At 40.3% G+C, this 27412-nt stretch overlaps 1 protein-coding gene across 2 annotated transcripts; it reads left to right on the top strand.

The window, feature by feature from the left end:
* Positions 1 to 26569, top strand: ITM2B (integral membrane protein 2B). Of its 2 annotated transcripts, none has more exons than XM_018908656.3 (6): positions 1 to 266; positions 16962 to 17090; positions 19228 to 19431; positions 21356 to 21466; positions 24541 to 24691; positions 25843 to 26569. In XM_018908656.3, exons 1-6 carry the CDS (start codon positions 168 to 170, stop codon positions 25929 to 25931), a joined length of 783 nt encoding a protein of 260 aa, XP_018764201.1. In that variant the 5' UTR covers positions 1 to 167; the 3' UTR covers positions 25932 to 26569. The 2 variants fall into 2 exon arrangements, with proteins under 2 accessions (XP_018764201.1, XP_009101187.1); XM_009102939.4 differs by having other exon boundaries at positions 3 to 266; positions 19225 to 19431.
* Positions 26570 to 27412: the final 843 nt, after the last annotated feature.

The following is a 27412-nucleotide window of genomic DNA, read 5'->3' as shown; positions in this document are numbered from 1 at the left end:
CCTCCTCCTCCTCCTCCTTCTCAGCCGCCTGACAAGGGGACGGGGGCGGCAGCCGCGGCGAGGCAGCAGCGGAGGGTGGCAAGGTAGGGGACAGCACCGCGAAGCTCCGCCGGTGCGGGCTGCTTCTCGTCCTCGTTCTCCTGCGTGCGGGGTGCTGAGGACCGGCCATGGTGAAGGTGTCGTTCAACTCCGCGTTGGCGCAGAAGGAGGCTGCCAAGAAGGAGGAGGAGAACAGCCAGGTGCTGATCCTGCCGCCGGACGCCAAGGTGAGGGCGGTGGGGGGACCGACCCTCCGGGGCCCGGCGGCGCCGAGCGCTCCGCTCTGCTCCGGTCCGCTTCGCGCGGAGCCCGGGGAGGGCAGCACGGCGGGGACGCTGCCGTGCTTTGTACGCCCCTTGCCCGCGGCGATGGCCCCCGGGCGGGCCGGGGGAAGGCTGCGCAGCGGTGCGCCCCGCCGCCCCATCGGCTCACGCTTCTAAAATGGCTGACAGGGCGAGCTTCTCGGCTCCGCTTCTCCCCACTCCGGGGATCTCTGTGCTGGTTCCGATTTTCCGTTTGTTTGGTTGGGGGTTTTTGTTGGGGTTTTGTTTTGGAGGTTTTTTTTTTGTTAGCCGCTGCAGCGCGTGGACCGCGGCCACCTCGGCTTTCGGGGCCGGCTACGCGCCCGCTCCCGCAGCGCCCTGGCTGTGTTGGGCCGGCGGTGGGAGCTGGTTTGAGAGGAGAGGGCGGGTCGTGCCCGCTGTTCCCCCCGCTGCCATTCCCTCCGGCCGCCCAGCGAGGCCCGGCCGGCTGCTGGCGAGCTCCCGGACCCCGGATGCTCCAGGGCAAGGGAGCGCTTGGAGGGTGAAGTTCGGCCGCGCTTGTGCCGCAGCGTGTTCGCAGAGCCTGGTGGTTGTGTGGTGCGGAGAACTTCGCCTCGGAACTTAAATAAAGGAACAAAGAGCTGCCTCCCCCCGCCCCAAAACTGCACCCAAGCTCCGGGCGCTGCTGTCGCCTCCCCTCTGCAAACAGCAACGAAGAAAAAACACCGGAGGCTTTTTAAGTTTATGAAGTGCAAAACTGCCTAGAATATAAAGGTTTTTGGTTGCAATTTCTATACTTCAGTAATCAAAACCAGTTTTTAATTCGGAGTAGTGTAATTTGCTCTAAGCTCTTTCAGAAGGGAATGAAAACTTGAAAAATGGCCAGCTGCACATAAACAGTGTCTTGCTGTTTTCATTGGCTTTCACAGTCTCTTGTTCTTCGGGCCTCTGAGTTACCAGATTGGCTCTTCAAAAGTGATAGTGTTTAATAATTTCCTAAACCTTTGTGGTGAATTTCTGCGTAGGAGGACAGTATCTGTTCAGTTTGTGGCGTGAAGTTGTGCCCTGGTCCAGGTTTTGCTGTGATTTTGATGGGGCTGGATTCTCACCTGCAAAATCCGCTGTCATTTCACAGCCGAGGAGAACCAGAAAGGTGCTTCTAGTGACATCTCCCTGACAGAGCAAGTGGTTAAATTTCACACTTCCGCTGAGCATACTGTGCTTCCAGATAAAACTCTGACCAGAGTATTTAAGTCTCCAGAACAGTGCGCCACAACAGATGAGACAGTATTGTTGCTCAGATTGCAATTATATGAAATCTGTTAGGTGCTCCTGTTCCTAGAGGAGAGCTATTGTCTAGGAAGTAATGTCTTCCCTGAGCCCAGATTAAGCTGTAGAATTCCTTCCTAACCCCAGATTTGCTGGTCACTGTGACACCAAGCACATAAGCAAGACACAAGCTGCATGTTCCAGAAAATGGGTTTTTCTTACTACCTTGGAATCCAGACCTGCCCTGGATAATGTTTGTTTCCAGACAGCCTACCAAATTGGGCTTGTTTTTCTGCTACTAAACAAACAAAATGCATCTGGCTAATTGTACACTGGGGACCGAATCCTCCCGACCCTGTCCAGATACTGACGGAAGCGTATCATTTGACTGTGATTTCCTTAATGTGGAGCTCCAAATTCTAGCAGCTGAGGATGACATACAAGATCTGCCTTAACTTTGGCTTCCTTGCCTAGAAATGAGCCTTGTAAACACTTATTAACCAGGTCAAAAGGCGGTCTGATCTCACAGTAGCTACTGAAAAGTTCTTGCACTGCTATCAGGGGATGAACACGCCTGAACGAAGCTTGAAACACTCCTGAAATAGCTTGCTAGGAGGGAATGCTCAGTACAGATGAAAATTCCAAAAACAAACGAGCGCTCTTGAGAGATGAGTCTTTGACATTCTCCTTGACACATGTCTATCTTTTGTCTGCAGAACTGCAGACCTGCACCTAACAGTGTGCAAAATTCTCGAGTAAGCTTTTTTTGAGCTTTTGTGTTTTAAAGCATCAATAAAAGCAGATGTGGTACAGTAGCATTGTCTGTAGTTTTTGTAGAACAGCCTGTGCAATCCATGCAGGATTAACAGTAGTGAAACAAGCACAGCCATGTAGCTCTAGAGGTATTGTGATTCTTCAAGTCTGGGAGCTTATTCTCAGATCTTTGGGTGGGGGGGGGGGGGTGGAAAGGAACTGAGGGCCCTTGTAAAACTTGATACCTTTGAGGTAAGTGCAAGATCCACTCTTTGAACTTTGCCTTCTTGAATACAAGTGTATTAGAAACAGATCTTCCCCCACCCATCCACAACTTCAGCTGCCTATGCAGCTCATTGGAGGAAAGGGGAGAAAATAAACCACATCTGACAAATGCATTATTCACATCACGTCGCTGCTGGAAATCCCTTTGCTTCAAGTGAGGTTTGGAGGCAGTGTGGGAATGTATATTGGAAGGAAGAATTCTGGTAGATTGAAAAAGGTCACATTTCCAAAACAGCATATATGGGACATTTGTTTTCCCTTCTCCTACATTGTTTCTGTAGGAAAATAATTAGATCTGGATCACAAGTGTAAACATGAAAAATATTGCAACATTTTATGAAGCTTTCTTCTATGAACAAAGTCCTGGAAGGCATTCTGGACTGAAGTCAAGAGAAAACCCTAAGAAGAGGCTCAACAGAATTGCACTATCACAATTTTATTACCAAGAAATTAAAAATATTTGAGCCAGAGATACTAGTAAACTAGCTGAGATTAATGTATAAAGCCAAATAGTCTGAAATGTCAAGAAAATAAAAATTCATGGAATGAGCTTTTGGGCTAATTCTTTGACAGCCTCGTTCTGCGGCTTTTCCCAGCACAGTGCCTTGAAGACTGCCACTCTGTCATTGCAGGATTACTCTCAAACACATAATCTTCCAAGGACTTAGCAAAGAGCATTTGCAGCTAAAATATGCTGATGATACAGCATAGAAATACTCTGATTTTGCCAAAAATTGCCCAGTAACCTCTGATGCAGATACTATTCGGAAATTAATCAGGGATGGTAAGACAGGAAGAGGCAAGAAGAGTAGGGGACGTGTCACGGAAACAACGTCTTAAAGAAAAAGGTTTTGCAGAAGGCAGTGGTCTTAAGTTTTGGAGTATGTTACTTAAAAAGGAGTTAAAAAATCTAGAGTGCTAATCCTGTCTCTGCATAAATCACTGCTCTGTATTATGGCATGTAGTGAAAGTGTCTCCGTAATTACTGTAGGCAGCCATTACAACTCTGTTGTTGGGGTGGTACTTGTATGTCATAATTCTTGGCCAAAATACAGAATACTCCTAGTGAAGGGTCTTAGGCCACATTTCATTTTCCATTTTGCTCATTGTCTTTACAATAGGGTGTTTTATGACCCAGTTTCCCAACAAACAAACAATGTGTGGTCTTTCAACATTTCTTCCTACAATAGATCTTTGGAGAGCCAAAGATGGTTTCTGAGCATAGCTGAAGTCTTCAGACATTTTATAAAGGCCATTCAGTAGATTAAGCCTTCCCAAAAATCTTCACGCCCTCAGTGACTTGGGCTGTTGCTCCCTCCTGCCAGGTTCAGTGGCAACCTTTTAAAACTATTTTTCTCTTTTTGGGGTGCTCAGCATGGTGCATCTTTACCACATCCAGCTTTGTGCACAGAAGCTGTGGATTCACACATATGTATTGTGGCTGACCATTGGATAACTGCATATGCAGAGTTCAGTGTGAAAGTGTAAATGTTAAGAATTTTAAAAGCAGCTTTCTGCATTTATTCCTTATAAGAACGTTATTACTCCGACCTGTAAAATTAACCTTCTTTTTTTCACTTCAGCTTAATCTTGCCTAAAGCATACTAAAATAGACATTTTTTTAACACAGAGTGAAGTGATCCACCTAGGAAATACTGTTGAGCAACAAATAGTGAGCACTATTTTGCTGCGTAGAAAAACCCTCAGATTTTGTGTAATTGGTGTTAAATGTTTTTGAAGTAATAGTAAAGGCATTAACTTTGCAGGTTTTTAACATATCTATATACATACATATATATATATATATATACACACAAAAGTTAAAAAAATTGTAATTTGCTTACTATTACTAAAAAATAATAATTTGCTTATTATTTTGCTGTCAGGAAAGCAGGTTTTCCCACTTCATGGAATGTCCCTGTAGCTGGGTGGTTTAGGATTGTTTTGTTTGGTTTTCACTTCTTTTTTTCTTTCAGGAGTTTCCATTTTCCCATTATAGGCTTTCTCCAGCCAAATTTCTATAGGCCTTACACCAGATGCCATTGGGGAAAGAACAGTCTTTGTATTTTCCTCTTATTTTCTGTGATGCAACTAGGTCATTAAACCAACCAGCTTCTGCTATCTGTCAGAGAATTGTGGAGATTAAGACATGATTATTTAAAAGAGGACCAGAAGAAAAAAATTCTAACAGTGTAAATTCTCTCCCTCTTCTCCCAGATGTTGCTAAAATTTTAATGAAAATCCACCAAACCATAGATGAAAACACTCCAGTTTCAGGCACAAAGAGTACCCCGGGCTCGACCTGTTATTTTATTTGACTTAATGGGTACCCAAAAAGATAAATTAGGGTAAATTGAGTTTTATTGAACAAAATTTGGGTTGTTAATGAGGGACTTCTAAGAAAAGAAGCCTTGTGGCTTCCCCTGCATTTTTTTACATGATGAATTTGTGCTACTGGTTAAGTAGTGCAGCTTCCTGAACATAAGGTGACTGTGGCCTTGACACTTTTGGCTCCTAAAGCTGTTCCTTAAAGGCTGCCAACAATTGAGACAGTACTAAAAAACCAAGATCTCTAAAAGTTTGTGGTGCTCTTTTGACAATCTCCTGCTGTTTTTAAGTGAGTTTAGGGATTTGGAATTGCAAAATCCAAAATGTGATCTGGAGGAGGTAGTGTCATCCCCCAGCAATGGGCACAAACCTGTGGGACAGAGGAGTTCTGTCAGTGCTCAGTATCTCACTTCCTTTTCTGTCTCTCATAACCTCCCGACCTGAATAATAAACACAAAGCTTTGGATGAGAAATGCAGCCATTTCCCAGAAGAATTACATTTAATGTTTGAAACAGGATGTATTCTGCCAGACCTTTGTGATAACTGCTTCATCAGTTGTTTGTATCATTCACGTTTTTGGCTGACTGAGCAAGAGCTGGTGGCTGTACCATACAGCTCGTGTGAGCTCAGTGCAGGGATGACTAGAAAGACAGCAGGAATGCTTTCTGCAGTTCTAAATAGTTTCTCTTCAGATTCCTAAACTTTCACTTGGCTGAAAACCTTTGCCCTAAAAATGTATTTGGAGAACATTTTTCCCCCTTAATATCATCATATGGAAGAGTCTGTAATTAGATGATGCTTTATTTAGTGCAGTATCTAGAAAAACTATCCTGCACAGTAATGTATCTTTACGGTAAATGCCAGAAGTACTTCTCTTATGTTCACTCCTGTCTTTTCTGTGCTGCAATAATCTTTTTGATAAGCCTCAAGAAACTAGTTTAGATATTAATGTTGCATTGCAGTATGAAGAATACCACTTAAACAGAGGCTGTTGAAAGTTTTGTTCAATGGGAAAGATCAAGTTAAGTTAGTTAATTTCTGAAGATGTGGATCAAAATGAAAAGCTGAGCTTTCCTGTGAAAGAAAATTTTCTTGGAATCAGCAGTATTTTCAAGGGAAATGATTTAGATTCATTCCATTATAATGAATATTTAATCCACATGTGAACATCTATTTCAATGAAAGTTTAATTTTAAAATGTAATGTGTATATATGTTTTTCTTCTGTTGAGTATTTTAATGAAATGTTTGCAGTTGCAAATGTTACCTAACAGTTCTGGTTTTATAGACTATTTTCTGTTTTCAAATCTATTTTCTTTGTTATTTATGTAGGTTTATTTCCTGTTTTTTTCTTAACAGCATTTTAGTAAATGTTGATGCTAATAGGCTTTGGGGTGGGGGGTCTGTAAGAATGATAAGCATTCTTACCTCCAGTAATGTTTTCAGGTAGCTGTTCTGCAGTTGTGGTTTTGGAATATTTGTCAGCTTTATATGTATTTTCTAGCCAGTACGTACAGGCATCAGATAGCTCTTCATAAAAAGAAAATAGCCCTCTCTGTGACCCTCAGGAAATGCCTTCAAACACAAATACTGCATTTTTAAGTCCTAGTAATTTTAAATATTCTTTATTCTGTACTTCCAAAAACATTATGACATTTTTAAAATGGAACTACAGCTGGGATAAGTAATTATATGTTTTGTTTCTTATTGCACAGATTTCTTTTTCTTTTCCCTATTTTTTTCTCCCCTTCCTCCCCTTGTGCTATGATTGACAAAGGTTAGCATTATCTGCTTTTAGTCTCCTGATCTGTATGAATAATACAACATTCATTTTCTTACTATTTATGTACTGCTTTTTATCCTCAGTGGAAATTACTTTGAATCTACAGATGAAAAGCATGCTAATTTATAAAATTCGGATATCTGTCCTAATTTTACAGATGTGGTAAACCAAAGGAAAGATAATTAATAAGATTGAGCTCTGCAGTGAAGTCAGAAATGGTTTTGTGGCAGACATCATGTGATCTAGGTAGGGTTTGGGCCACAAAAGACTTACAGAAAAGCACTAGGTCTTTCCTGAGAGATCCATGTGTCATCTACAAGCAAGGGTCCTCTGTGCAACAGCTGTACAAAATTCATCATGACAAAATGCTAAAATCTTATTTGCCCAACAGTTATTATAGAGATCCTGAAAAAAAAAAAAAATTGGTATCTTGTTTGTCCTTTCCATGTGGTGTCAGTGTGTGCATGTGCACGTACACAAATATTTTTCTAAATTTTTCTAAAGTTGATATATTATTAAGTATGCAGTACATATAATTTCATATATATAAACACACATAAAAATAAAACCCACAGGCATTTTAAGAGTAGAGTTCCTTGAATGCAAGTCCTTGGTTAATTTGTGGTTGTCTTTGTCCTAGTGTTCAGCAAACTCCTGCCTTGATGGCAGCTTTCTGCTCTTTTGTGGGTAGAATGAGATGGTGGAATGACTGTGGAAAAAGAGGAGGCTGGAGAGATCATAACTGGGAGGGGTGAGTGATCTCTGGGGTGGATCTCGCATAAGTTGCTGAATCACTAAGGCCTGTTTATTTATTTATTTATTTTAAAAGATAAAGCCTACACAGAAATAGAAAACCCTTGCGCTTACTTGAAAATGCAGCAGCCTTTGCAAGGTTGTGAGGCCAAACACGCCTCGGAGGCTGCTGCACAGTGCAGTGAGCAGTTTTGGGAAGCTCTTGGTGAGGTGTTTGAATGCTGGCCAGGTCTGTGATCCTGCAGGGTGTGGTGCCGCCAGGTGCTGGGCGCTGGAGTGTGTGCTCCACTTCAGACTTGGAATAGTCTGATTGCAATGAAGCCCTTCAGTTTGTTACAACAGTTTTGTCTGGAAAGAGGGCATAATTAAACGTCAGCCTTACAAGGTCGGCTCTCCTGTGCTGATACTCATAACTGCTACAATTAAATGCTGTTCTGTATTTGCATATAGAATGGTTTCCACTCAGAGAACTGTGCTTGCTGTTCAGGTACTATGCATTCTAATTCACTAATACATGTATTAGCAGAGTGTATGTGTTTGAGGACAGGGCTGCCATTCACAAGAGCCTCAACAGACGACAGTAATGGGCTGAACAAAATCTCATGAGTTTCAGAAATAGCAAATGCCAAGTCCTATACCTGGTGCAGACTCATCCCAGCCATCAGGATATACTGGGCACCATCTGGCTGGGAAGCCGCTCTGCTTGAAAAAGACCACAGGAGTCAGGGCTTCTGGTGGACAGTCAGCTGGATGCTAGTCACTGGCATCATTGAAGGCTGAGAGCTCTCTGATCCAAAAAAAGACAGCAACAAACTGGTGTGAGTCCAGCAGGGGCCACCACAATAGTCAGAGGCTGGAGGTTACGCCCTGTGAGGAGCAGCCAAGGGAGTGGGGCTTGTTCAACCCAGAGATGAAACTGCTGCAAGGAGGACTTAAGAGCAGCCTCCCAGTGCCTGGGGAGGTGACTGAAAAGACAGTGGTCATAAATTTATAAAAGAGAGCTTCTGACAGATAGAAGCACAATATTTTTCAGTCTTGAGGAGAACTGAATGCTGCTGAGAAAATTACCCCGAGAAGCTTTGAAGTGTCAGTCTTAGCAGTTTTCAAACCTTGACTGGTCAAGAGCCCTGAGCAACCTAGACAGGCTTTAGAGTCTACCCTCCTTTGAAGCAGGACTACAGACCTCACAAGAGGGTTTTGTGATGCTAGATTCTACTTTTGAGAGAAACTGAGACACAGCCTTTGTAACTTGCTTGAGATGACATACCATCTGTGGCTGAACTGGGAATAGAGTTATTAAATTCCGAGGCTCAGTGGTGCATATGTGCATGCTAATGAGATCTCTTGGGTGAAAGAACCAATGCCACTTGGGAAAATAGCCTTGAGAGAAATCTAGGTTAAATTCTCATAGTGTTCCATCACACTGATGTCTGAGAATCAGGCAGTCATAGGAAAAAAGAAATTTCAGATATAAGAATTGAGCAGGGTAAGGGAGAAACAGGGACTGGAACAATCAAGGTCAAAGAGATAATTTAGTATTGATCCATTTAAAGTGGAATAGGAACCTTCTAAGTTCCTGTTTTCAAATACTGATCTCATTCAGGATAAAGATGAAAGAAATACTTCATTAAAGTTATAGATTGATTTAGTGTAGTTCTTGTGAGTATGGCAGAATGTAAGTCAGTTGTAGGTCAAAAAGTGCAGGTGGGTAAGGGGTTTATTTTGGCAATGTTTGAATATGAAGCATTTTCCAGAATTGGACAGTTTAATGAAATGCCATGTTCGGTATGCTGTAACTATAAAAGGGTGTGGTGATTTTGTTTTCTGAAAGCAAAATGCATTCTGAAGAATGTCCCATATGCCTTCTTAGGCTTGAGGGGTTTTGTTTAAAAAATTAATCCCTCTTGCCAGATACCTGTGCAAGCTTTCCACCTGCATGTTTTAGCCTATCACTTGCAAACTTGCACCAGAACACTTCTATTTCCTTTAAATATGTGAGAAAACTAAGTGTGGAATGCAGAACAAATTTCCGTAATTCCAGTTTATGAAAATATGTAGAGAAATTCAGCAACATTAATATATTTTCTAAATAAACCTGATTTCCATCCTGAGCATCCAGACTTTTAGAGGCAAGATATTTTCCAAATGTTGTAGGTTTAGTTGAAGTTTTCATGGCAGGGGAGTGGGGAGAAGGCAGAAGAATCATAAAACTCCAATAGTGAAGTAAAGGATGTGTGGAGCTTTATTACTTGTCTAGCACAGACCCAGCACTCCTGGAAGTCTGATTTTTTTTCTTTCCCCTTAAATGAAGCAAGTGGTTAGAGTTATTTGTTAATCCTCATCCTCTATAGTATTAGTGCTGCTTAAAAACTGTAGATGTGTATCACAGAATGGCTGGCATTGGAGGTCATTCGGGCCAGCTCCCCTGCTCTAGGAGGACAACCTGCAGCTGGTTGCTTGGGACCACCTGCAGTCAGCTTCTGAGTATCTCCATGGATGGAAGGCTCCACAATCTCCCTGGGCAAGCTGTTCCAGTGTTTGGGTTCATGCGGTAAAATACGTGTTTCATCATGTTCAGTAGGAGTATAAGATGATATTAAGGTCCTGTGGTGCTAATACCTGTACAGGAGAAACCCAGGAGGGCAGTTCTGCCCTGAGGGTTTGCAGTGAAAACACAGGCCAGGAGGCACAGGAGTGCTGTGCTGGTTGATGTGGCAGACCAAAGTCTGTGGCTGTAGCTCATCTCCTCTTCACCAGAGCGTGGTGATGAGTGGCTTATCTTGGGGCAATGGTGAAGGGAGGAAATGGAGATAGAGTGTGCCCAGTTACTCTGTGTGTGGCAGATACCAGAGAGCTCTGCTTTGGGTGAGGAAAGATACAGGAGGCATAGACATAGGTAAGTGCCCAGAGAAGGAAGCTGGTAGAGCTTGAAGCTGGACAGAGAGGAGGAACAATCTGGGGAACACAGTTTGAAGAAAACATCAGATACAATGTTTTGTTAGTTGTACACTTGCTGTAGACAGCCTGGGATGAGGATATAGCCAAAAGTGCAGGTGAATCACCTGAAAAGAATTCTTTGCCTGATCTAAAAATACAACTTTCAGGCCATTTAAGTAGCCTGTCACTTTCTAGTCCATGTAAGACCAGAGCTAACAACTGCTCGTCTTAATGCTACTCCAAAATTTAACCAAAACAGCAATTTGAATAGTTACAGGCTTTTTCCTTCTTTACCCATCCTCTTTAATTGTTGACTGCCATCAGGTTTTGCAGTCTCTTATCTCAGAAATGAAGGCAGTGTTTAGGTAAATCAGGATTACTCATGTTGGTTAGGAGTTGCTGGATTACTCTTCAGGACATACTTCTTTTGTTGTTCCTCTATCACATAGTTGTGGATGAACTGCTGATTCCTGTCCTTAACATTCACTTTACAGTTGTAATCTTCTTTACTTCCTGCAGAAAATTTGAACTCGTCATGTTCTAACATGTTTCTGAGTTTTATTTCTTGTTCCCCTACTCTTGCCTGTTTTCCAGTTTTTGTTCTCTCTTCACCTGTGTCTCTCCCAATACATGCAGCTGCAGCTACCTTCCTGGCCACCAGCTCTCATTCCCCTTTTAAGATGGTCTTGAGCTGGCTGCTTATACTGATGTTTTTATTCTGTTATAGTTACAATGTTTGAACAATGAAATGAGTCATTTGACAGGCACAGTATGTTTTAATGAAACTCCCCCATTATTTCGTCAAAGATAACATTCACCAATTAAAACAACCTTGGACTTTGAACTTGTAAAGCTTCTGGAATTTAGTTTCTTCTTACTTCTGGATTTCCTAGTGCTGTCTAAAAGATTTTGTATTTACAATACTATTTCAAAGACCATATACAGATACGAGAAATAGAAGAAGAGGTTAATAGTACCAGCTGCCTAATGGATAATTTTAATTGATTTATCTCCTTGTTTATTCAGGCTACATGACTACAGCAAACAGCAGCACAAGTAAGGTAGTGTTTTCATGTTGTTCTTTAGGCAGAGAGCCTTTGGTTGGATGGACAGGTCCCTGTCCGTCATGACCGAAGGACTGGCAGTGCTGGCACTGAGGGGTTGCAGTGTTCAGATATCAGCTGCATATAAACAGCCATAGCTTGTTTTCTGGACAAGTGAGAAATCTCTGGAGCATCTGTTGTATATAGAGTGGTTTTTTCCAACTAGCAAGTTAAAAGATGATTGTACTTGAAATTTAATTTTGTTAGTAAGCATAGAATTGCTGTTTTAGAGGCAGATCAGTATGATCCCCTTCCAGATTCACAGCATCTGCCAAGTGAGGAGTCTTGCAAAAGCCTGCCTTAATTTCCCATCTGCAACAAGTAATAAATAGAATACCAGGCTTGGAGCAGTCTTCAGGCAAGAATACCATCGAAGGAATGCAGAGCTCTTTCTAAATTAAGTTCATTTTAAATTTACTTTCTTTCGTGAGGATTTTCTACAGATGTCGTATTTACAAGTCAGAGCAGGCGAGCCTGACCAACAGAATTCAGTTTATACAGCCACTGGTCAGTATTTTATTTGAAGACTTTTTAGCTTCTCTCATTAAAAAACACTTCTAGGGAGTCATCATTAACTTCCCTTCTTCCCCCTCCACTAATTACAGCTGCAGTTGGTCAATATTTGCCTTCAGGAAACTCAGTCTGTCTGACTGTGTTCTGTCCATCCATGTGAGCTAAGTGGCACACAGAGGACCTTAGAGGAAAAACTGTTCTGAATAACTTGCAGCCAATTTTACCCACATTAACTGTAAGCTTTGATATATGTGTTTGTGTATATGTAATAGATGTTATTCTCATGTGCATAATTATGGACGTTTTGTGTATTATGCTGCAGACATTTTTGGTAATGTTTGTAATTCTCAGTAATGCTCTGCATATGGTTTCTCTGTAGATTGAAGACTGTTCATTCCAAAAGACATTTCCCCCTCCCATAATTATTTTTATTGCTATCTTATCTATTTTTAAATTTGGGACATTATCTTTTGCATAGCTGTTCCGCAGTCGTACAGTGTTCTGGACTTCTCACATCATGTCGTCCGTCATATCTGGTTTAGATAGATGTGTCCTTAATTTCTGCAAAGGAACAAGATCTGATAATCTTCTCACTCATTTTAATATGAACTAGACATATGCCTTGTAAGTTTATAGACTGCTTTACTTTTATAATGTTAAAGCAATTATATTCCACTATGTACAAAAAGCCACAAGGGGAAAATCTAAGTAATTATCAAGTCTAATTACACACATTTGTGGCTCAGCATTGGAGCTTGTTAGAATACATTTGTGATATTACCCCAAACATAAATTTGGCCGTTCTAAAATACAGCATATATTAAAGAAAAAAAAATAGCATTAAAATTGAACTGAAAAGAGCAAGAGAATATATGGCCACTAGCCATTAATAACTGCTAGTGTTTGCAGGTTTATGGGGTTATAAACTTTTTCTTTTTTTAATTTACTATTTTTTTTTTTTTTATTAACTAGCAGAACAGTTAATGCTCAGTGTCATAAAGATGTTCTTGTGCACATCTCTCTGTAGTTGAGAGTGTTCTGGTAAATAGTTTGTGGTATCATGTGCCCATCTGAGGAGTGTTTAATGGTTTTAGTAAGAAGGCAGAGAGCAGTTTTACATTCACTGCTGTGGTCACCAATGAAGGGACCTGTTCTGAAAACTGCAGTCATCTTGTCACTTCTTTGTAAGAAGACTATAGATTTAAATCTTCCTAGTCTCAAATAATAGAGAATTTAATACTTGTTTTCTATCTGAAAGGAAATTGTTATTGCAGAGCTTAAAGCTATTCAGGTTGGGAAGTCCTGAACCATTTAATTTCAACACCATAGGATTTAGTGTACAAGTAGCGGAGGGATGCTTCTGTTTCATGTCTTATCCATGGGAAATAGGCTAATCAAATGTTTTCCAATTAGAACAATCAGCTCATCAAGGGAAACAAGCCAGTTTTGGGCTTGCATCCAGTTCCTCTTAAGGCATTTTGCATCAGAGATGAATTTTGTGGCATCACCTTAAGGCTGAGGATTCACAAGGGAGTTGAAAGTACATGGGGCAGGCATGAAGCAGAGAGGAAAGAAAGGTACCAGGACAGTAGTTATTTATTACTGCTCACATAAGTAGAGAGGTGTATTTTTAGAGGTCAGTCTTCACCTCAAGTACATGATGCTTTCTTTTGTGAGATACCTCTGGCAGTGGAAAGCTGGCCTAGAGAAAGATTAGTCATTGAGGCTGCAGTTTCATGTTGTGCTCTGGCTTCAGAAGCGAGCGCTGCTGCCGGGGAACAAAGTGCATTGTAACCATGTGGGGAGAAGCGCTAATTCAGCACTGTCCCTCTTAGTGGGGATCTGCTTTCACTTAATGGGGTATTTTTCAGAACATGAGTCACCTGGAAGGAGGGTGAGCATCCATTGCTCTTCCTTCTTTTGCAGTGCAGAGGGTCAGATTTTTATAGCAAGGGACAAATTATTCTTTTGGGTCAATACAGCCCAAATGAAGCTGTTACGGCAACAATACAAAGGCTTAGAGAGTTTAGCCATGGGTCAGCTACATATATAATTAGGCTTCAGTAAATAATTTCTCATATTTTAATTTAAGCTGGTTTTAAACTGCTTGATAATGTACTTAGTTTTCAAGCTAGGAAGTCAGTTCTTTGTTCTCTTTCAGTGGCATAAAATCTTTTCAGTGTTGTCAGTTTCAAGTTCTACCTGTGCTAAGGTGCTGTGCTTTCATTCAGTGTCCTAAGAAGGAGCCTAAACTAGGCTTGAACTTTTGATCTGAATTCAGTGGGCTGGTTTTGGTAGTCTGGGGACATATCAATGATAGGTAACTACAAATACAAAATAGCTTAACATGCCACCACAAGGGACACCTTCAGAAATAATAATGATAGCCTTTAGCTGGTGGTAAAGGATAAAAGAGTTGTATTAAACCCATTGTTTACATCTCTCATCTCATATATCAAAGGAAAATTATTTTAGGTGGAATACTGATAAACTTGTCTTTCAGGTTCCTCCTAGCATGGTTAAAGAGTAAAAGTTACTTTCTTTTTTTCTGATTATTTTGGTGGCTTGTGGAAAATTGATCTGACATTAACCCCCACTTCCAGGTAGGTGTTCATACTCAGTGTGCCTTCCTCATAATTTCCCAGTTGCATGTTTTATTTGACTTTCTGGACTTACAAAATAATAAAAAAAAAAATTGAAGAGGCAGTTATTCCATTAATGGATAATTCTGGTTGAAGTTAAAAAGGCGTGGGAAATGAAAGCAGGTCTAGGCAAGAATAAAGATACTGTTTATATTCTTCACTAGGGAATATTTTGATATTGTATCCCAAAGGCAGTTTGTTATCCCTTTTTCTGGCTTTAACTTGGAATGGTTTAAGTGACAGCTATTACAAAAAGTTTCAATCACGTGTCCTGTATGCTTTGAAATATTGAGGGAAATAGTTACCTAATGATACAGGGCAACATAAAAATAAAAATCCTTAGTTTACTTGGTTTAGATTTATAATAGAGATGATTCACAGAAGAATCCACATTGATCTGAGAATTAATTAGATAAGCATGGGTATTAGATCCTGTTCTCAGTCTTTGCAAAGGGCCAGGTTAAAAATCAGGCATCTAAATAATTGGTATTCTTAAAGTGTTAAAAACTTGTTTGTTGTCTTTACATTGTGTCTGTTCAGTCCACAGTGAATGGTATTTTGCTGATTTCGCTTTGCCTTGTGATGTATCCCAGAAATGTTGGTTTGAAGGGGCCTCTGGAAGTCATCTGCTGCAACCTCCCTTTAGAAACAGGATGGTTGCCAAAGCAAGATTAGCCATGGCTTTCTCTAGTTGAGTCTTGAAAACCTCCAAAGATGGAGATTTCACAATCTGATTTACTGTGGTGTTTAGCAAGGTAAAATAAAACAAAATGTGTGAAATATCTTCAGTTTGACTCTAAATATTTCTGAATCAGATTTTGGCAGCCATTGCCTGGAAAAGAAGCTGCATTGCCACTTCTGTATGAAAGGTAATTGCAGTGTACTGTAAAGGTGGGTTTCACATCACTTAAGTTTAGCTGCATATGAATTAGGTGCCTACTTTGTTAACCAAGGAATTTCCCTCTGTAATCAGTGAAAAGAAGTAAGTCCCTCCAAAATGCTACTTACCCTTCTCCAAATAGCTGAGTCATTTCTAGGAAGTGCCACTTTCTCCCACCATTTACAGGAGGGTCCCCTTTCCATTTGGTGTCAGACTTGCTTCAGCCAGATAAGGGAAATTCCTTCCTAACTGGGCCAAGGCAGCTGGGTTCTGTACCCACACCTGGGTAGTGTACCACATCTTAACTAGCAAATGCAGCAAAACATATCAGGCAGAACACTGACTAACAACTATGGCTATCAAAGCCTTCTCAAGTGCTTCTGTCCTGCTCTTCCTCAGTTTTCTGGTTTGCTGTTTTTTTGTTCATTCTGTCATAATGATTTTGCCTCGTCGTCCTTGTTTTGTGGCTGTAAAGGAATTTCTTTGTATTTATTTGAATTCAGATGTTTTCCCAGGATCATCCTGGCTTGGAACAGGGTTGCTCAAAGTTGGATATTTTTTTCTTTATTTTATTATTATATTATAGTTGTTGTTATTGGGGTTTTTTTGGGTTTTTTGGTTGTTTTTTTTTTTTTTTTTTTTTTTACTTCGTATATGAGTTAAACAAACACTTGGGGAGAGAGAGAGAGCATTGTTATGTGGCTGATAGAGGAAAGGTTTTGCAAGCAGCAGTTTATTGCTTACGATGCCTGTGGGGACTGCATGGTTATGCAAACTAGTGCCCTAAAGGGGAAGCATCCTGTCATTCCTTCAGTATTACATGAACAGCAGATAGAGCAGAAAGCTTCCTTAACAACAACTTACAATGCATCTTTATATTTTTTTCATTCCCACCCTGGCTATTCTGCCAGCCAAGTTGTGGTAAGGGCTGTTTTGTTCTGATGGAACAACATAGGAGAGGATTTATTTTGCTGCTCTTATTACCTTTGATCTTTTGTTGGTTCTTTGGGTTCAATTACATTGCATATACTAAGGTAAAACAGAATCTGACCTTTCTGAGTTGACTTCCTTGCTCTGCTGTTGTTGCATGGAGGTTGCCTGAGAATGCATATTTTTCTGAGGAAGTGGCTCACTGTGTATTATTAGATATCTCAGGAGATTTTGTTACATTTCTCTCTTTAGTCTGCAGATGTAGTCAGTGATGATAGCATTAAAAGTACAAGTTTTACTACACCTCAGCTGAAATAGACTTATCTTTAAATTTTAAACAAGCTAAGTTTCAAAACACTTGTGCTAAAGTGTGTACAGCCTTTTCTGGTGGATGCAGTGTTTGTATTTGCTGAGCCTGAAGTATCTGCTCTCTTACCTGCCTTGGGAACAGTGTGTTGAAGGTCCCTCTCTGATGCCTTGCAGGACCCTGAGGATGCTGTGCCTGTTGGACAGAGAAGGGCCTGGTGCTGGTGCATGTGCTTTGGATTGGCCTTTATGCTGGCTGGTGTGTTCCTGGGTGGTGCCTATCTGTACAAATATTTTGCATTCCAGGTAAGTCACATACTCATTATGAGAGGGCTGTTTTTCTCTGTGGGAAGAGAAGCAACAGACTGTTCTTTTTGTGTTACATTTAGAAGAGGAGGAACAGACTAAACCAAAGCAAGTAAACTATTTTTTCTTTCCAAAACTTCTTGGTTTCTAAAGGCTAGAGTTTTACCTTCTCTGAGGTTACCTGTCAGGAGAGGAGGGCAGAAGTGAAGCTGGCAAATAGAAGACAGCAACAGTTTTGAAAACCTCACTTTGCAGAGAAAAGATTGTATCTAAATAGGACTTGGGTTTAGGAGCCCCAGTGGTGTCCCAGATTTTTATCTGCTCTCTTTTCTCTTTTGCAGTGCCAAGTACTGGAGGTGGATTAACTCCTTGAAAACCTCCTTGTTTGATCCCAGGTTTCCTAACACATGAGGCACTGCTAATGTACAGGAAAGGAGCTGCTTGTGAAGGCACTGTGGCGACTCTCCCCTTCCCTAGCCTCCACATGGATAAGAAATATGGGCCCTGCAGGGGACTTGGGAAAAGCACAGTCAGTGTGGTTTAAACATGCTCTGTCAAGTCTAATCCACACTGACAAGATTAGACCTCTAAAAAAATGTATTTTAAGTTTTTTAACAAATAGCACTGCTGCAAGAGGAGCTCTGTGAAGGCACCAGTGCCACGGAAATGGATCATTTACCTGAAACATGGGAGATCTGAGTTAAATACTGTCTCCCTTGGGGGGAGTTGTCACAGGGCAGTGCTGGATGTGCTAGGCTGTTGCCCAAGTGGTGGGAGCACACCCTCCCTGCTTCAGAAACTGCTGGGGTTGCAAGATCACAGAGCCAGGAAGGGAGAGGGTAAGCAAAACATGAATCTCTCTAACCCACTGGTTAGAATACCTAATTATAAGGTAAAAAATCATGTTCTTGTCCCTGATGGCAGGACTGTTGCTTTTCCCCCATTTTAGTAGCTGCTAATGTGGAAAGCCAAGTCATTAAACTTGAGAAATTCTCGCTGAACTTGCAGTTTGTAGCCTATTTGGCTATCACATTAACCAAATTTACAGGGGATAAGTAGTGTTGCAAACGATGATGCTTAAACAGCACAGCTTATCCCGGTGGGTGGATTAACGAGCTGAGGAGCTGAAGGGCTGCTGCATTTCTAATGGACATTTCACCCCTGCTTAGCACTGGATGCTCCACCTTTCACCTGCCAGTGAGATGAAACTGAAAGTGCCATTTAATTCCAACCTGTGCTGCTTGTTTATGAGCCAGATCTGCCTTAAAGGAAACGTTCAGGAATTGAGCTGACATTGCAGTGAAGACACGTTTTCAATGTAAAATTTTAAATTGATGGCATGTGCATATGCAGAGTTCTATAGTTCTAAAACTATTTGGTGTGTAAATTTGGTACATGACTTCCTCTGACTCAGAACTGAATTTTATGCTTAACTTGGGTAGTGTGCCACATGTTCTCTGGCAGAATGACACAAATTAGTTATTTTAATTTCTCTTTTTACCTTTTTGTCTCTTAAAACTGTTCAAAAATTATTTTAGAAACTGATTTTCCAGACTCTTGAAGTCTTGTAAAACAAAGCAACTTCGCAGATTAGTTGAGTTTGGAAGGAAAGTCTTGATGTCATCTACATCTAATCCAGCCCTCTGCTGCAAGCAGGATCAAATTTAGAGTTCGTTTGACTTCTTTTTAGAGGTGATTTGGATGACCAGTTTTAATGGTTTTATTCGTAATTTTGACTTTTAATGGTTTAACAGTTAGATTTAACTGTTTAGATTTAACTTAAAATTTAATAATTTTACAGTTAGATCATAATTTAATAATAATAATAATAATACACATGCATACAGATGTAGGAACTTCATTGTCTTTCTCAAAATACACGGAAGACTGGATTTTAAGAATCTCCTTTGTGGGATCCTGTTTTCCTTGAATTCAAGTGAAGAACTCCCTTTGGGATGAGTGTAACTGAGGTTTTAGCAATGGTCCTGTTGTTGTTAGCAACTGGCTGCTGCTTTGGTGTATGAATCAAAGGCAAAAAATTTCATATAGTCTGACAAGTTTTTCTTCAGAGAATATTACTTTTAAACTTCTGTGTTACTGATCTTTTTGTTGCTGGGTTGTTTGCTATTTTTAGCAGGGTGGCGTGTATTTCTGTGGAATAAAGTACATTGAAGATGGCTTAAATTTACCTGAGCCTGGGGCAGAGGCTCAGACTGCTCGCTACCACACAATTGAGCAAAATATTCAGATCCTGGAGGAGGAAGATGTTGAGTTTATCAGTGTGCCAGTCCCTGAATTTGCTGATAGCGATCCTGCTGATATCGTCCACGACTTCCACCGGGTAAGAAATATGTCTGAAGAAGTTGAAAGCATTTAAAACTTGAAAAAACGTTCCCTCTCAGTCATCCTCATAAATATACTCATTTAATATGGTGGGGGAAAGCAGAGGGGTGGAGGAGGCAGCAGCAATGTTTTGATCAGCAGCAGGCTGCAAGCAGTTATTAACTGGGCATAAAGTACAGCACGATAGAGTCATCATCAGGTAGTGTGTAAACCACCTTTTGCAAATACAGTTCTGTTTTTAGAAAGGGAAAAATCTTGGATCTATTTGCTCTCCTTAGTATGAGAAACAAAAGAGAATATTGTTCTTGCTCTGCTGAGTCCACTGAGCCAGAATTTGACCAACTGCTGTGGTGCCAAGGGAAATTTGGAAAGGGCTGAGGCAGCTTTGATATCAGCTTGGAGGGACTCATCCTAGCATGCTCTCCTAGCATGGCTCAAACCCCCAAAGCAGGAGCAGAAGGAGAAGGACCATGGAAGACAGCTCATTTTCCAGGTGCCACAGGAAGCCAAAGTTTAATTTCTTTGTGCACCACAGGCTACTATGATTCCTAGAGACACTCAACTAAGGTTTCAATGCTATCTTCCCTTTTGGGGGAAATAACCTTGATTGATAGGAATCATGGTAATAAATTTCTGTTTAGGCAGTTGACAGGCCTACAGCTCTCAGTGTTAAGAGCATCTGCAGAACAATTAGAAGCCTTCCTTTTCTGTATCAGCATGGTTGGAGCTGTCTGATGGCAATGAAATGTTGTACAGCTGGTTTTCAGGAAGCTGAATCTCTGTGAACATTTGAAGACTTCGCTGAACAGCTTTTTTTAAGCTAAGCTGAAAAAGAATAGGGAAGTGTCCTATTTTTTAATGCAAACTTTGGAGTTTAAAGTGCTATCTATCAAATATTCATAGCCAGATTTGGAGGAAAAACATTGCTTGCTCAAGCTATGTAATTCAAATAATATTTCAGAATATATTTAGGGATCTTCTGTTAAGAGTTAGAATAAAGACTCTAAAGAGGGAAAGCTAGAAAGTGAAAAACTAAAGCAGCAAGTAAGAACAATATAATATTAAAAATTTACTTTTAGATGTAATAAGTTCAAGGCTTTGCTTTAAAGGTCAGTGCAAGGGTCATTTGCCATAGATACAGCACTTGCTCCATGTAATGAGATTAGCTGCACTGATGATTGCTGTCCTGGCATTATTTTGACTGCTGGGCTCCTGGTGCTCAGTATTTTATATATACACACAGCCTCAGAGCTTTCAGCAGCGAGAGATAACATCTTCTTTAGCAAGAACAGGTGCAGTAAAACACAGCTCAGTGAACAGAGCTACAGGATTCATCAGGGTAATTCCCTGAGCTTTTTATCAAATAATGGCAAATACTGCAGTTCAGGTATTGTATAAAGATAATAATTCAACTGTGAATAATCATTAACCTTGCAAGTCAGTCATATTTTTGAACCTAAAACTACTTTTGTTGCATTATCTGCAGCAATTTTTTTCCTTCTGTGTTTTGTTCTTACAGCAGCATTTCCTCTTTAGACTATAACAAAATATAAAAGCATGAAGATTAGAGCCAGGTTTTTGCCCTGTTGTTTCACAATGAAGGCACTAAGCATAAATGAACACTGTTCTTGTTTCCATAACAGCTCAGGTACACCTTTGTAGTTTCCTTGCATGGTGCATTTGAGCTCCTCATCGCCTGCTGCCTTGACCAAATAATACCTGTTGAAAATACAAACTCTCATCAGGGCTGCCCTTTGGTTGTGCTTTTACTTGCCCTTAGATTGGAGTTTGTTGGACAGACTTCACAGTGAACAAAAGAATAATTTGAAGACCAGCACAAGAGAATAGCAGTTCAGCAACATCTGTTTGTCAGTTTTCTGATCTTCTTGTTATTTTGATTAAAATAAATGTTTTCTCAATAGAGACTCACTGCCTATCTTGACCTTAGCCTGGATAAGTGCTATGTGATTCCTCTGAACACTTCAGTTGTTATGCCACCAAAAAATTTCCTGGAGCTGCTCATCAATATCAAGGTATGATTAAATCACAACTAATTTTTTCTTAAGACAGGAACAAGTAGAAGTTTTTTTTGGTTTTTTCCCTTCTGCAGAACTCTGACATTCACAAAAGGCACATGATCACTAGAGGTCTTTGCAAAGAGAAAAAAAGTGTGTAACCTACTTAGACAATGATCTACAGTCATGAAGGAATCATTAATTCAGAGGAAGGCAAAAAAATCTGATTTTCTTTAGTGCTATAAATTTGGCTGACAAAACCATGTAAATGTGGTGTAGCTGGACTCTTTGATAGTAGTCTGTGTTTTTTAATTTGTAATCCATTGTGACTGAAGTTTCTGTAAAGCATGTGTGCACTGGACTAAGACTGGTTAGCTGAGAGGCATGGAGTAGATAAGGCTGGGAAATGCTTTTTACAGGAGCATTGTTTAAAGCCTGGGGCTGGTCCCCACTTCGATCCAGTGGCTTGAGGGTGATGCACACGAGATGTGTTGGATCTGCTGTGCACTTCACATAATGTATGCTTTCAATTGCTGATTTAGATAGTATTTACCTTGGGCTCTGGCCTTCTGGTTTCTTCACAGAACAGCAGAATAGTCCAGTGGGGAAGAGGGGTGATGAAATGTGGCTAAGATTTGGGGAGAATGTTTTAATATTTTACTGGGCTTTTGTAACTTCAGAACGGTTACATCATCTTTGGGGTTACATCTTTCAAAAAAGGCTTTGGAATTAGGACTCCAGGAAACATTTTAGCCATTTCTGAGTGGTTTGTATGTATAAATAAATTTTATGTGAGAATTTACCACAAGTAAGTCCTTTGCTGCTTTTTTGCTTCCTATTTTGAGACTGGCTATTTAACCACATTTTCATTTCCTGTACATAAGGATGATGTGGTGTCTGTAAAACTCAGTGACCCCATTTTTTTTAACTTTGTCTGTGCTGTTTTCTTTCCATTTTTAGATTACACAAATTCCACTATTAAAATCTGTTAATTTCCTAGTTTGTCATTAGTACAGAATCAAATATGCTTGGTTTACAAGTAAGAGGATAACCAGACATCACACATTTAACTGAAAATCCGTGCTAAAGCAAACAGTTTTGATCATTGTCCCCAACACTGGGTGCCCTAATTTTATGAGACATCTGCTTAATTCTCATTGTATTAACAAATGCTGTGGGCATTTGATGTCACAGAAAATCAGGCTAAATGTTTGTAACTAGAATTTGGAAAACTCTGCTGCAGATTCATAAAGTGAGTAAATACTGTCCTGAAGTCACACTGGTTGCACCAGCAAACAAACAAACAAACAAACAAAAAAAACCAGTATGAAATTAATGTGTTAGTTTCATTAAAATGAGCTCTGAATACATGCAGAGGGCATTTTATGTACATGGTGGAGCTCTGGGCTGTTCTGGTGTTCAAGAAACACCATAATTTTAGCCTAAAGTCCCACATTTCTGTATATTGATACAGTTTGCTTCAGTGTGCAGACATGAAAGGCCTCCTTTGTTTCTTTGGGAACTAAAACAGAAACCCAGATATATTTGCTCATCCACCTTGTTCCTGCTGCTGAGACAGCTGGCTAATTTTAACTGTACACAGCACACAGGGTGTCTCAAAAATGATGATATTTGTGGCTATGCTGAATCCCAGTGCTGGGTAATTGCTCCTGCAGCAACTGGGCAGAGGAGATTCCTGCACCGAGTTTCCTCTCCTCCTGTCCCACCCAGGGAGAACTGAGAAGGGTGGGTCTGGGGTGGGCTGGGACGTCCTGTGGTTTGGAGGGCATGAGCCCAAGAGTGCCCTGGCAGGCTGCCCCCCAAGTTCTCAGCAGTACTGCTCACCCTGCTAGTGCCCTGCACTGCTGCTGTGCTCTGGCACTCCATCAGGACTCCTTCCTGAGATTCGAGATCAGGAGTTAAGATGCAGTCATTTGCAGAGATTTAATAATGAGTATGATAATTTGGGAGAGGGATGTTTGCTAAGCTGTTACTTAGAGAAAAAAAAAGTTGCTGTTGTTTTCCTCACAATATATATTGAAGAAAAGATTCATAGTTTATTCATTCATGCAAAAATTAAAGCGAATTTTATGCAGTCCTTTCTTTCTTTACTGGGAATAATAGCATTTAATCAGCTTCTCAACATGTCACTGGAGCTGAAAAGATGATCTTGTTTCACAGCGGAAATTTCAAGTTGTTTATTGTCACTAAAAAATACAGAGATGTTTCACAACAGAATCTGAATTTGTTTTCACAATAGCTGATCATTCTATTTTTAAGAGCAAGGAACACCCTCTTTACACTGCTATAAATTAGAACCACTCTTAACAAGATTTCTTACTATTTTTAAAAATGGATGATTATTTAATAGTGGTGGTAGAAAATCGGCTGGCAGCTAAGTCTGTGCATCTTCAGCCATGTACAGTGAGGTGTGCACAGAGCCAGATTCCTCCATCATTTAATCAGAATAATACTGGAGGGTCTAGAGAGGGCTTGGAAAGCCTTTGTATGTCATCGTGGCTCTCCCCTTTTTCAGTATATTGCCTTGAAACTCCTGATGTCCCACTTTGGCTTTGCCGTAATAACTTCCGTAACTTACAAGTTGCCATAATAACTTACAGGGATAGATGGTCTCGTCCATGATAACTTCCATAACTTACAAGTTGCCATAATAACTTACAGGGATAGATGATCTCCATGTGGATCATGGTTCTGCCAACTCCTGCTTCGGAGTTGTTCCCATTGAGGTCTAGTGAGCTGTTACTAATTAAGTGAAAAATTTGGATGATAATTTCAGAACTGGCCTGTCACAGTGGGTACACCTAGAAAAAAAAAACCTGTTGAAGGCTGATGTTACTGTAGCAGGACCGCAGTGGGTGTTGGCATCAGTGGAAGTTCTGTGACTTTTTTGCATGTAATTGTTACATGTTTCTGTACTCAGTGAAGAGTACACATTTAGAATGAAAGTTAGTGGAAAATACATAACTTGAAATAATTTGAAGATATGTTGAAGAAAAACACTGCAGTGTTTCTTGAATACTCAGACTATGAAGAGATGGTTTTTGACAGAGCTGTTACATTTTGTTCAACAGGCTGGAACATACTTGCCTCAGTCCTATTTGATTCATGAGCAGATGATTGTTACTGATCGCATTGAAAACGTGGATCAGCTGGGATTCTTTATTTACCGCCTCTGCCGTGGCAAGGAAACCTACAAGCTACAGCGCAAGGAAGCCATGAAAGGTAAACGCTCCTCCCGCCGTCTGGTGTGGTGGCAAAAGCTGCAGTGACGCCTGAGTGTGCTCTGAGAAGGCTCTAATGAAAGCAAGGCTTGCATATTGCACTGCCAGCTCTGTGGGCCTCAGCGTGTCTGATATTTTCTTGTGTAGGTGTGCAAATAAGTCGTGTCATGGTGCAAAAGTGCTTGAGGCCCCAGTGACCTAGGAGTGCCAAAATGTCTGTGAGCGTGTGTGTGTGGGTGGGTGTGTTTTCTGGAGCTCAGGCTTTTGTTGATGCTCTTCTTCAATCTTGAACCCTAAACCACCCACCCCACCCCAAACCAAAGAAAAATCTTTGATATAGGAGAAGCTTTAGCCTTGTAGTCCAAGTACAGAATTGCAAGTTCTTTTTGTCATTAAAGCCGTCTATACATTGTTATGCCTTCTTTTTTGTGTCACTGAAATGTCAATAAGAGCTTGTCTTCACAGGAAAATTATAGTGCTTGGTACTTTTTTTTATGGAAAAATGGCTGAAAAACATTATTTGGAAAAGTCTTGAAGAGCTATTAAATTCTGCCTTACTTGCATTCAGATGTTACTTGGATTTGCTTTTTGGTGGTTTGATTTTTTTGCTTTTTGGTTGTGTGATTTCTTGTTGTTGTGTAATCTGCATGTGGTGGGCAAGTGCATACCAAAGCAGTTTAATTGCTTCTCTGATATTGTAAGACTTGACTGCTTGGGAAAACAAAGAGAAGAAATACAATTTATAAAAGCAATTTAGATTGATGTTTGAAAATGAAAAGGTTTTAATAGCAAAATCCAATTAAAAATTCAGTATGTTTATCCTGTAGTAATAAATGTCCCCACAAGCATTTTTACAGATGCGCAGAGAGGGAGACTGAGAACTGATCTGAGTTAAAACTAGCCAGTGGGGGGTTTTGGCAGGTTGGTTTTCACTAAACCAGCACTGGAATTTGGTTCACCACGCTTTCAGGATCATTCCCTGCAAATTGATTTTCTATGTCTGAATGTGTGCCTGTGTGTATTTTATTGGAGGGGAGGGTTGGAGAGGGGTGGTTCTGATTTCTGTGACATCTTAGCATAGCAAACTTCTGCCTCTCATGTACCTCAGCCCTTCTTCTCTTGACACTCTGTTGTTCTTTCCCAATCCAACAGGAATTCAGAAGCGTGAAGCCACGAACTGCCGAAAGATTCGACACTTTGAGAACAAGTTCGCTATGGAAACACTCATCTGTGAACAGTAATGAGGAATAGTACTGTTACAGGAGATTTAAAAAGTATAGTATGACCCCACCCTTTGTATTGTGTGCAGTGATTATTTTTTAAAATCTTCTTTTATGTAAGTAGTGGACAGGGCTTTCTTGCTGAACACACCTTCCATACTTCTCATCTCATGATACATGTAAAATCAATACGTTTTAGTTTTCTCCTTATTTTCAGGTGTGGTGTTCTTCTTATATTTGAATAGGAATTGTATAAAGACTTAGTTGCTAGTGCATTTCATGTGAATCTCGAATACTAGGAAGAAAAAGAAATCTTTGAAATATTCACAAGTTTTTAAACAAGTAAAATTGAAAAAAATTATTAATGTACAAATGGACTGCAAAAGCTACTTCTAACTGTAATATTACCTGCTATATAGTTTGTTACAGCATATAGTCAAACCTGTATTTGACTCTCCTAACCAAGTGCAATTTGTTTTGTTCTTAAAATATTGTCATATTTACCTTTTTGAAATTGATTTCTGACTTGATGTTTTAAAATGGCAAGTGTTTGCTGTAACAATCTTCTAGAAAATTAAGAAGTAACTTATGTTACTAACTTGTATATAATCCATGTATGTGCAATGGACAATAAACCTTATAAACCTGTTTGTCTAAAAGTCTTGTGTTTTCTTCCTGATTCCAGTTTACTACTGGATTATTTTCAAGAAGAGGGGACTACAGTTAAAATTAATGCATTTTACTTGAAGTTGTGTTTCTAAAGATAGAATAGATGGCTGAGAAATGAAATATGAGCAGAGAAACATGCATTTCTGTCCCTTTTCAATTAAAGGCAATACTATGCTGCTTGCTAAAATTCTAAATGGATATTTCCACAATACATATGATGAGAGTGGAGACCCAGAGGTGATCTAACATGTTGTTAATGTCTAAAATCCCTGTCTTGCATATTTGTCGAATGATGGGCATCATCCAACATATGCCGTGAGTCAGACTGACCCAGCCGAGGGCCAGGAGTGTTCACTACCTGCAGAACTTTGCCATTCCCTTTGTTCCCCATCGTGTTGTTCCTGCCGGTCTGTGCCACTGAGCTTTGCCAGGTAATCTGGGGCTTGCTCAAATACCACCAATAGCATTCTGTATTGTGCCATTCACACTTAAAACTGCTATTCTTAGAGCAAGATTGATTTTATTTATTTGTAATACAGTTTGGATTCTTGTAATGCCAGCTTTTCTAGGGGGAAAATGCAGAATAGGGTGTATAAGATGATTAAGATGTACTTGCTCATTTGAAGCTGTGTGCAAGAAAAAATACCGGACAGAAAAAAAAGGGAGTGACATAGAAAAAACAAGGCTGGAAAATCTCCCCCTACATCCCCTTGAGAGCTTCCATGACATGGGAGCTGACTCGTCTTCTGGCCAAATATTGAGCATTGATTCATCAGAAAAGTAAGAATATTTATAGAATAATTGCATGTTTGAAAATAAGCCAAAACACTGTT

Source organism: Serinus canaria, chromosome 1, assembly GCF_022539315.1.
Source record: "Serinus canaria isolate serCan28SL12 chromosome 1, serCan2020, whole genome shotgun sequence".
NCBI lineage: Eukaryota > Metazoa > Chordata > Aves > Passeriformes > Fringillidae > Serinus > Serinus canaria.
This window is presented reverse-complemented; position numbering and strand designations above follow the sequence as displayed.